Source organism: Triticum dicoccoides, chromosome 6A (genome assembly GCF_002162155.2).
Source record: "Triticum dicoccoides isolate Atlit2015 ecotype Zavitan chromosome 6A, WEW_v2.0, whole genome shotgun sequence".
Classification (NCBI taxonomy): Eukaryota; Viridiplantae; Streptophyta; class Magnoliopsida; order Poales; family Poaceae; genus Triticum; species Triticum dicoccoides.
The window spans coordinates 360,533,796-360,544,962 of NC_041390.1; the positions used below are offsets into that span (position 1 = coordinate 360,533,796).

At 44.0% G+C, this 11,167-nt stretch overlaps 1 protein-coding gene across 3 annotated transcripts; it reads right to left on the reverse strand.

Annotated features, from left to right (window-relative positions):
- Positions 1-5,510: 5,510 nt before the first annotated feature.
- LOC119316919 lies at positions 5,511-11,161 on the reverse strand. Of its 3 annotated transcripts, none has more exons than XM_037591312.1 (5): positions 10,559-11,161; positions 8,654-9,336; positions 8,478-8,564; positions 6,273-7,202; positions 5,511-6,095 (listed from the first exon to the last, which is right to left on the reverse strand). In XM_037591312.1, exons 1-5 carry the CDS (start codon positions 10,659-10,661, stop codon positions 6,000-6,002), a joined length of 1,899 nt encoding a protein of 632 aa, XP_037447209.1. In that variant the 5' UTR covers positions 10,662-11,161; the 3' UTR covers positions 5,511-5,999. The 3 variants fall into 3 exon arrangements, with proteins under 3 accessions (XP_037447209.1, XP_037447210.1, XP_037447208.1); XM_037591313.1 differs by having other exon boundaries at positions 6,273-7,193; positions 8,654-9,339; XM_037591311.1 differs by having other exon boundaries at positions 8,654-9,339.
- Positions 11,162-11,167: the final 6 nt, after the last annotated feature.

Consider the following 11,167-nt stretch of genomic DNA (forward strand, 5'->3'; position numbering starts at 1 on the left):
GCCGCCACCGCCTCCCCGCTCCGACCGCCGTCCGCCGCTAGCCGCCCGCCGGAGCCACCAGCGCCGCCCCGGCCGCCGACTCCCTCCTCGCCGACCCTGCCGCTCGCCGCGCCTCCTCGCTCCAGCCGCCGCCTCGCCCGCCGACCTCCTCCTCGTCCTCTGCTCCGGCGCCCTCGAGCTCTACTCCGGCGAAGATTCCGGCGGACCTCGATTCGCGTGCCATGAACAGTAAACCCTAGATCTGAGAGAGGTTGATTTTTTTCACTAAGTCCCCGGATTTTCCTAGCCCAAGTGCTCCTGTTCATGGTCGTGTAACTTTGCATCCGTAGCTCCGATTCATGCATATAACATATCAAAATGTTCATCTCAGAGAGTACATCATTTCATTCCATTGCATCATTTTCATTTGAGTTCATCTTGATGCCCGAAATGCTGTTAGAAGAGGGCTACTTGAGTTAATTGTCAGATCTGCTGCTCCATTTAGCTTTTTGTCATTTTTGCCATGATTATTGTGTGCATGATATGCCCTGATGTTCTACATATGTTTTGTTAAGGGTTTTGTCATCTTTTCAGAGGTGCAACCCATGTATTTTTGTGATGTGTGTGGTGACTAGCACAAGCTTGCAAAGTGGTGCACTTGGTAATTCTGTTTTCAGGGACTTAGCAATTCCACTAAGTCCTTGACCTGTTTATCTCATGATGCCATATGTTCATGTTGTTTCCTAGTGATCCGTGCCTCTTTTGAGGATAATCAGTAAGGATGTTTTGTTAATATTGTAGTGCTCTATCCATCCATGTCTTTGTTTGCAATTATGGTGCACCCTAGCTTGAGTTAATCGAGCTCTACTTTTGCTACTTTGTGAATCTGGGCAGATTGTCAACTTGTTTTTAATTTTGCCGATGATGTTGTAGTTGATCCGTGCATGCTATGCTATTGTTCTTGCCATGTCTAGCTTGGATTTTGTGTGTTCTTGATAGATGTATGCTTATCTTGTCATGACTTGCACCGTAGTGAGTGCATCGAGCTCGTAAACATGCCTACTTGAGTTATGTTTCAGCATGTGTCAGTTTTCACTAAGTCTATGATCTGGTTATGTTTTTGCTATGTTCACGTGCTTGTAATTGTATTTTCTGATCCCTTTTGGCTCAAGGTCACTAAGGGACTTTTGTTAAGCTCTTTGAGTAGCTCCATGCCATGCTTTACTTTGCCATGTTCAGGTCCTGTAGCATGTAGTTTTGTTGCTCCGAAGAGTGCTACCTGATCTGAAATTCCAGACAAGTGTTAATTTCACTAAGTCTGAGATCTGTTTGCCATATGCATTTTTGTCATGCTTGTTTGAACCTGTTAATGGATGAATTGGCCGTAGCTCAGTGCTAGACTTTTGTTAAGCATCTTAAATGCCTCCCTTCCATGTATTTTGTTGTCATGTTTGAGTGTTGTAGCATGTTCATCTCATTGCATTTAGATGGCTACTTGCTGTAAATCGCAGAACGTGGCCATATTTGAATCGCTTGCCATTTCCAAACCGTAACTCCGATTCCGGCGTTCTTTATATCGTTTTCAAGCGATTTCATCTCATATTTCCAGTGGCACACTTGGATTCCCAATTTGAGGCCAGGTTCTTGCATTTCCTGTCATATCTTGCATTTTGCATCCCGCATCGCATCCCGCATAGCATATCATCTTTGCATCATCTTGTTTGATCCTTGCACGTGGTTGATTGTGTCCTTGTTGCTTGTTTGTCTTGTTTGGGTAGAGCCGGGAGACGAGTTCGCTAACGAGGAGCCCGTTGAGTTTTCTTTCGAGGATCCAGTCAACTCTGACAACTGTGCAGGCAAGATGATCATACCCTCGAAATCACTACTATCTTTGCTATGCTAGTTTGCTCGCTCTTTTGCTATGCCAATACTACGATGCCTACCACTTGCTTTCAAGCCTCCCAAATTGCCATGTCAAACCTCTAACCCACCATGTCCTAGCAAACCGTTGTTTGGCTATGTTACCGCTTTGCTCAGCCCCTCTTATAGCGTTGCTAGTTGCAGGTGAAGATTGAAGGCCATTCCTTGTTGGAACATTTATTTACTTGTTGGGATATCATTATATTGCTATGTTATCTTAATGCATCTATATACTTGGTAAAGGGTGGAAGGCTCGGCCTCTCGCCTAGTGTTTTGTTCCACTCTTGCCGCCCTAGTTTCCGTCATATCGGTGTTATGTTCCCGGATTTTGCGTTCCTTACGCGGTTGGGTTATAATGGGAACCCCTTGATAGTTCGCCTTGATTAAAGCTTTTTCCAGCAATGCCCAACCTTGGTTTTACCATTTGCCACCTAGCCTTTTCTTTCCCTTGGGTTCTGCAGACTCAAGGGTCATCATTATTTTAACCCCCCCGGGCCAGTGCTCCTCTGAGTGTTGGTCCAACCCAGAGCCCCTTGCAGCGCCACCTTGGGGAAACTCGAGGGCTGGTTTTAGTTGTACGGATTGCTTATCTGAGTGTGCCCTGAGAAAGAGATATGTGCAGCTCCTATCGGGATTTGTCGGCACATTCGGGCGGTGTTGTTGGTCTTGTTTTAACCTGTCGAAGTGTCTTGAAGAACCGAGATACCGAGTCTGATCGGAACGTCTTGGGAGGAGGTCTATTCCTTCGTTGATCGTGAGAGCTTGTCATGGGCTAAGTTGGGACTCCCCTGCAGGGATTTGAACTTTCGAAAGCCGTGCCCGCGGTTATGGGCGGATGGGAATTTGTTAATGTCCGGTTGTAGATAACTTGAACCTTAACTTAATTAAAATGAATCAACTGAGTGTGTTACCGTGATGGCCTCTTCTCGGCGGAGTCCGGGAAGTGGACACGGTGTTGGAGTAATGTTTGCGCAGGTTGTTCTCTAGTTTCTCGCTCGCGCTTTGCCTCCTCTTCTCGCTCTCTTTTGCGAATAAGTTAGCCACCATACTTGCTAGTCGCTTGCTACAGCTCCACTCATATTTACCTTGCCTTACCTATAAGCTTAAATAGTCTTGATCGCGAGGGTGCGAGACTGCTGAGTCCCTGTGGCTCACAGATTACTATTACACCAGATGCAGGGCCTGATGATTCCGCTCCAGGAGACGCGCTTGAGCTCAAGTGGGAGTTCGACGAAGACTCTCAACGTTACTATGTTTCCTTTCCCGATGATCAGTAGTGGTGCCCAGTTGGGGGTGATCGGGACTGTGTCGCATGTTGGGTTCTCTTTTATTTTGGCGTCATAGTCGGGCCATGAGTGTTTGGGTGTTGTAATGTTACTTATGTACTTGATTGACGTGGCGAGTGTAAGCCAACTATGTTATCTCCCCTTTATTATTTATATTACATGGGATGTTGTGAAGATTGCCTAACTTGCGACATATACCTTCAATGCGATTATGCCTCTAAGTCGTGCCTCGACACGTGGGAGATATAGTCGCATCGAGGGTGTGACACCTCTTCCCTAGGAGCATCTAATGACTCCCTTTAGAGATTAGATAAAGGAGAAGAAAGGATCCTCACCTTTTTTTCCCAGAGACGACCCTGAGTTATGGAACCCACGAGATGAAGTGCACCTTGAAGACGAGGGTTTCTAACAAGCTTTGTGAGAGAATTAAATTTTAGTTTTTTGGATTGGATCAAATCAAGTTGCACAGTTGACACACTTATAAATAGAAATAGGAATGGGTATAAGGACTTGTTCTTACAACTATATATTTGCGAACACGATCATCATGATAGTTGTTTGCATTTTGAAAATCAGCACCAAGATGTGCTTGCAACGTTTCGAAGCGGGGATGTGTCCAAATTACGTCTTGACCGATACATGTCCTACATCAAGAGTCACTTGTCCAACCGATGGCTCTATCCGTCAAGCGGGATTGCCTCGGTAATTAAGATAAATCAAACAAAAGCATTAGGCATTTGATGGCTACACCTTGTGTATCCCTAGAGATAAGATCCATGCTACCGTACTAAACACTTATGTCACTAGTGTTCAGAATAGCGTTTCACGGTCTCTCTAGCCGTAGCCTCTCCATGGCTCGATCCCTATGATCTTGGGTACCTGCAGGGACAAAGATCGTGAATGAGACAAGGGACAACTACGATGCAATTTTATTTCACACATACAAGACATCAAAATACTTGCATTGGTCCCTCCAACAAATGCATCGGGTTGCAGGGCTATGCCTCAACCCATAATCTTACTGAGCTACTCACACACGGAGATCAGTTCGTGAGAACCATTGAAGAACACATCATGACGATTGATTGAGTGATTGATGATATGTCTTATAGTAGTTTTCGGATGTGATACACGATTACATGGCTAGTTGGATGAGTGCTACTGTTCAGTCCGGGTGTTCGGTCTTTTCGGTTTGTTCGGTCCAGTCTTTTCGGTTTTTAAAAATTTGGCCTTCCATAATTGAAGACCAGATTTTTTGGGATCTTTTCGGTTCTTCACTATTCAGTCTTCAGTCTTTAGTATTTACTATTCAGTCTTTGGTACTGACCAAACAGACCAAATTAATTGCTATAACTCAGATTTATGTTACTTTCAGTGCCAGTTGTATGCAAACTGCATGGGGTACAGAGCTAGACATCACAGGACATAAACATCACAGAATTTGTAAATCACGAAACATGAACATCTGAACAAAATCTGGACATCGCAGAACATGAACGTCACAAATGAGTTCGATGCACATAGAGAGATGAGGTAGCTTGCTCACCTTCAGCTGCTGAGGTGGAGCTCGGGAAGAGGTCAGCAGGCCACGAGCCGACGACCAGCGTGGAAGAGGACGAGGTGCTGCCAAACTACAGCTTCGACGGTGGTGACTGGTGATGAACTGTGAGTTGTCTATCTTGCCCGTGTCTTGGGTTCGCCGGATGGGCCTTCGGTAAACATGCAGGACTTTACTAATTCTGTCTATACTGGCTATTCGGTCTTAAAACAGCGGGGCCAAACATACCGTAACAAATTCGGTTTTCTATTTGTGCAGACCGTTTTTTATTTGGTCTTTTCTATTGGTCCTGGTCTTTTCGAGCTTGGTTTTCGGTCTTCGGTTTTTATGCCCGAGGTAAGCTACGGTGATGGTGGCGAAGATGGCTCACCTAAAAAAGTATTTCGCCATGAAACTTTGCAAACAAGCTGTGTAGATCCATATGTATGTGTGTACTTTTTAAAAGAATTTTTAGCCATTTTTATGCATTTTTTGACAAAATTAATGCAGCAACGCGCAGTGTACCATCCAAGGGGAAATAACCTTTTCAGTGAGAGCAACGGATATTTAGACATATTAACATTATTAGAGGGTATTCCCTCATGTTCAAAAAAAAAAGAGGGTATTCCCTCCGTAAACTAATATAAGAGTGATTAGATCACTAATAAGAGCATTTAGATCACTACCTCAGTGTGTTTACTCTTATATTAGTTTACAGAGGGAGTACTTTTCTGCAGTCAATCACGAAATATTTTCTTCAGAGTCAATCGACAAGAGAAAGGTAGCCATCAAATAGCGAATCAATCTCACAGGAAATAAAAGAGGACATCGAGTTAAAGAAACTTTTTCTGAGACGAGTGTAATCATATCCACCTTTTTCATGGTTGAAAATACCACCTTATCCTTTTCGAAAATAAAGATAAGACCTGACGAGGGGGAAAAGCAACCTATTTTTCAAAGGGCAGCAGGACGGGACCTACATTTGGTACTCCTGGGAAAAATATGATAAATCCTAACCTCATTTTTCCAACATGCCAAAAATTGTCAGAACTACTTGTGAACCACCTCCCCAAGTTGATAGACGAGAGTCATCAGGGAAAAAAATCTCGACTTGTTAATCTAGACAAAACTCATGCCAAGGACTCTTTGCTATCAGTTCTCAGCATCAAAAGGTGTGACTAGCCATTGCATTTTGCAAACTGTGGCTTCCATAGTCCCTAAGTACCTGCCTTTTAAAGCGTCTGTTTTCTGTACTCTAGGCTCCTTCAACCTTTCATTTAGCTCTGACCGCAAAGATAAAGGAGAATTATCTTGATGTCGGCGTTGGCTTCCATGGAGAAAAGCCTCTGCTCCAGCCCCTTATGGCGCCTCACCTGCACAAGATTGCAATTGGTGTCATAACAAAAAATGGCGTCAAATGTTTTTCATGTGAACAAGTAACTACAGGCTACTAATTAAGTCCAAACATTACGGGCCTCAAGTTTTGGTGAATTGGGCATATGTCACTAGAGTGTGAAGGACATCAGAAATTAAGAATGAAAATGACTTACATAGTCAGCAATTTCTTCCAAACCCAAAGGTTGCACCTTTTCATCTTTACTCCAGCCAAGGGATATCATGAAAGCCAGATCTTCTGCAGTGAATATGGCTTCAGCTGGATACTCCTCATCTTCTGGTTCAGTAGCCTCTGACGATGAACTAGCGTCCTCATTGCCAGACTGTGAGTTCTTGTATCCATCATCTGAATCTGCAAGTGCTGAGGAGGAGCTACCATCTGCATTGTCTGAGCCGGATACCTGGAATCCATCATCTCCTGTGTCAGCAAGTTCGGATGAGGAGTCAGACTCCAGGTTTTCTACAACAAGCTGCTGAGATCCCCCAGCTGCCATGTCAACAGACTGCAAGGATGACTTGTTCTCTTCATTGTCTGAATGGTGCCGCTGGGATCCTTCGGAAGAATTTGCTTCTTCACAGAAACACTTTCCATTCCCCATGCATTTCATTCCAGAATTAAGACAAGAATCATGCTTCGCATCAACTCCGCTGGATGGAGATGGCTCACAACCTGACTCAACGGCTGAACTTGAACCATTAGATTTGGTTCGCAACGACTGGAAGAACTTTAATCTTGATTTGCTAACACCACAAGATGAACCTTGCACTAGAGGAAGATCATGTGTGGAAACCTTGGGCTTTTGGCTGAGAGGAGGCTTCTTGTGTGGTTCCATGGAAGCCACACGAGCTGGAGGACTCGCAGGACTGCCTGGAGAGTCTTTAGGAGTCTGTACAGTACAATTTTGCTCTCGGCTGAGGATTTTAAAGCTTCCTGAAAGAGTAAGCTTTGAAAGCTCGGCCTTGGCTGGAGCTCGAACAGAACCATTGGCGGGAAGTGCTAATGATTGTTGTATGGCCTTACTAGTACCAGCAAGATCTCCAATCCGTGTTCCTTTTGATTTGGAAGAGCTTGTTACCTGAATAATCTTGAAATAAGTTAGCTAAGCAAAATACATTGGTGCATGCATATCACACACTCAAAAAAGGTGAGACAAACACAACCAGAACACACAATTGCCAGAACCATGTAACGTTTACTAGCATCAGTTTTATGAGTAAGCCTTATCTTTTCAAGGCAAAACTTTTGCTTGCTTTTTAATTATAGTATATGTCGAACACACCTGGTGGCACATTGCACCTCGGGGACAGAACAAGGTCACATCCAGATAATCATAGTCTAGCACACTGCCATCATGGGCATGGTGACACCGATTAGGGCAATGGATGTGGCAACAGCAATCAAATCCATAGGTATAGGATTTGGGAGATTAGTTTCCCTGCTAGATTTAGTAGTTATTTCCTTCTCTTTTTAAGTTACCATTTTACACATCGTTTCAATCAATATTTTGTTATTAGGCACACACACATCTCTGCATAAGATGAACGATTATTTTGATCATCAAGCAAGAGTAGTGATAAATCCTTCTCTACTAGGTTCCCTCTTCTTTCAAGCTGTGCCATCTGGCATCCTTCCACAGTATTTACCTATTGGTCAAACCGTCAAAGTTCATAACACACACAAGGAAAACAACCTATCAAACTAATTCAGGACAGTAGCCCTTAGGAATACTTCAGAATATATTTTTAAATCGCATTAGAGTGAAACATGAAGCGCAGGAAAGTAGGTATCACATGCAAATTATTTATGCACTTCATAGCAGTCATTCTGCCCATGCTTCTTAACATACAAAATAGCAAGGGTGTAAATATTCCACTTCCAAAGCATGTTTAGATCGCCTTAGTGCATATCTGCACAACCAGTGAAATATAAAGCATCTCCCAGAGTACCATTAGTTGAGTAATGTTCGGGTACAATTAAACATGTGATCATGCTAGAGCAGAAAATCCGATACTACATTTTGCATATATCAGAGGCAAATGAAGTGGCCCATGATGTTATACTAAATCATAACATAGGAAACAGAAAATGTAATGTCTAGTCCAACACCAAGAGTTAACCGTATATACATACATGCATACATACATACATACATACATGCATACATTATACATACATACATACATACATACATACATATATATATATATTGATAAATTATTTTATTACTGCAACTGCCAGCAAATATGGGAAGTGATTTACACCCACAAGTAAGAGCAAAAAGTAAATCACAACCATTCTTGCAGGTAAAAGGTACTAAATGTGAAAAAATCTTCTGGTCAAAAGGCAGAAGATAACTCACAGAAGATTTGCTTGTTGCAGAAGTCATAGGTCTTAGAGTGTTTTGTCTCAAAGTTCTTTCTTCAATCTTCTGAGCATCAATTGATAGCTACAAGCAAAAGAGTACGTGAACATGAATCCAGAGAGACAACATTTATATCAATGAGAACATTATAAACACCATGCCATGGTTCCTACCTGAGGTCCAGACAAAGTTCTCTGAGGAGCTTGCATAACAGTCTCTGCCATGCTTAATGCAGTTCCACTGTTCAGTGCTACTTCAGGCTTTTTACTAGGAGCGGCTTGTGGTACAGAAGAGGCAACAAGATTTTTCTTTGGCTCACTTGATAGAGGAGCTCCTACTAGCTTGGAAGTCCAGCCATCAGATGGAGTAAATGGAGGCAGGCTCTGAATTGGGGTGGTGATACCAGGAGATGGGACTCTGCTAATGTCTTGCCTTCCATTCTTGTCCTCGGAACTAAGCTGTGGGAATTCTCGCTCAAAGGCAACGCCAACAGTATTGCTTTTAGATGTACTACCATTATTTAGACTAATTACTCCCTTACTTGATGTGTCTGCCTTCGAGCGAGCACGATTTAACCTATCCCTTTCAGGTCTACATGAGCTAAATGATTGAAAGCCATCACGATCTGCTGTAACGGACCTACTCTCCCTATCACGGGAATCAAAATCCTTCTCCCTCTCCTTATCCTTGTTCCTTCCAAAATTTGCATAGCCCCTTGTCTTCCCCATGTCATCCCGGTCAAGCCTCCGGGATCCACTTGAGACTGAACTCCTCCGTGATGAAGACTGCCGAGAACTCTGGTCACGGTTGTGCCCAGATGAGCGATTTCTTGATGAACCACCCTTACCTTGACAATCTACTAGAATATCCAAGAGAAGACTTGTTAGGATAATATATGACAGCATTGCAACACAGAAAAACAATGCCACTTATAGTTCACAGGTGTATGAAACTACAATGTCTCCCCCTCCCCCCACCCCACGTAAGAGTCATTCTTCATAATGGCATTTGCAGACAAATAGTATGCTCGTAAGAGCACATAAAAATCACTGTAATTGAAAAGAAGTAGCAGGGTATGTCTGCATGGTGGCCAAAACTCGCCTGCCACCAAGATAACAATTTTAGGATGGTTGCCAATTATTTGGGGGGCCAATGCCTCCTTAGCACCATATTAAGTTCATCTTTCTTGCCAATGTTGGCCAATTCCATTTATTTGTTGAAAGTTAACATTAGTAGGTCAAACAGCCTTCCATAGTAACAAAAAGTGCTGCTTCCTAGTACAACAATGTATAGATGGTTCAATTTAAGTGTGATGCCCTTTTAGCAAGGTACTTTCCGCTTGCAAATAATTGTCGTTTAGCTGTTCAAGGAAACATATTCCACCAACAACTATAAATGTTAAATTGGTATACTACAGAGTAAATAAAGCATGGTCATAAATAAATTAATAAAGCATTAACCCCTCAGTTGATGGCTTGATCTACTTTGTAAACCAGAGGGACGCTTCTAGCGTCTTTGTTCCAAAAAAAAAATGTGTCACGAGCCTTCCAGATGTTACCATGTTTACAAATAGTATAAACTACAGTAAAACATGTAATGAACACAACGCAATGGTTTGTTATTGCAGCTGACACCCGCAGCTGATACCACCTGAATCGTATGAGCATCATTTCAAACTACAGGAACCCTTGATACTAGATAAATAACACATGAATTCTTCAATGATGCCCATATTTGTGCCAATATTCCCATCATCTAATCTAATTAATCCAAGAAACAACATTCGAATTCACCAATCTCTATTTTCAAAGCAAACCAATCTCTATTTTCAAAGCAAAATCACATCAGGCTAAAAGGCACCACAAAACCCTAATCTCCTCTTAAACAATACCCGCACGCAAGTATCCCATTAAATAAGCATGTATCTCCAGCGTGAATCAAGATGCATCCCGTTTCACCACAGATGTCCACATTCAATCATAGAAAGCCACAGCTAGCAGCACCCGGCGATAGATTACATTTATAACACTAGCAGTCTGAGAGTAGCAAACACAAAATTGGAAGGCTGGTGAATTCACCTTTGCGTGACGAAGCTGCGGCCCAGAGGGTCGCGGCACCAGTGGCCGTGACCTGTCCCTGCATCAGCCATTGCGGCTTGAAGGCGGGTATGTCCTGCTCCATGGGGGGCACCACTCACCATCTACCCACCAATGGCTGCGGAAAGGGGAGGTCCTTCTCCAGCGATCCAATCGGTGCGCCCACCAGCCTAATCCGCGGCTGCAATGCCACGCCGCCGCCGCTGCCAACGCTCCGCTCCTATCCCCTTATCACCAATCAACGCATGCCGGCGACCTCCACGCCACCCCTCCGTGGAGGCAGGGCTACCACCGAAACCCTAGCGCGGCAGCGCCTTCGCCTCGCCGCCCAACCGAAACCCTAGATAGGGCTATCACCAGAGCCGCCCCTATAATCAGCCCCGAAAAAATCACGGGGAAAAAAATCGGGGCCGCCGCCGCCTCCAATTGCCCCCGTATCGTATCACGGGGCGCCTCTCTCCCAATTGAAGGGCCCCCAATCCGCTCGTAATCAGTCGGCGAGATAGGGGTAAGGTCGTATCGGCGTCGATTTCTTGAGCTGGGTCGGCGAGTTTGCCCTCGGCGAATTGAAACGGCCGGCGGCTGCGGGGC

Excerpts from the sequence above, each read along its gene's own strand:
- LOC119316919 (XM_037591311.1), bottom strand. The coding sequence starts at position 10,661 with ATGGAGCAGGACATACCCGCCTTCAAGCCGCAATGGCTGATGCAGGGA. Across the intron at positions 9,340-10,558 it reads CGCAGCTTCGTCACGCAAAG|TAGATTGTCAAGGTAAGGGT; the intron begins GTGAATTCACCA and ends TGGATATTCTAG. Across the intron at positions 6,096-6,272 it reads TGGAAGAAATTGCTGACTAT|GTGAGGCGCCATAAGGGGCT; the intron begins GTAAGTCATTTT and ends AATCTTGTGCAG.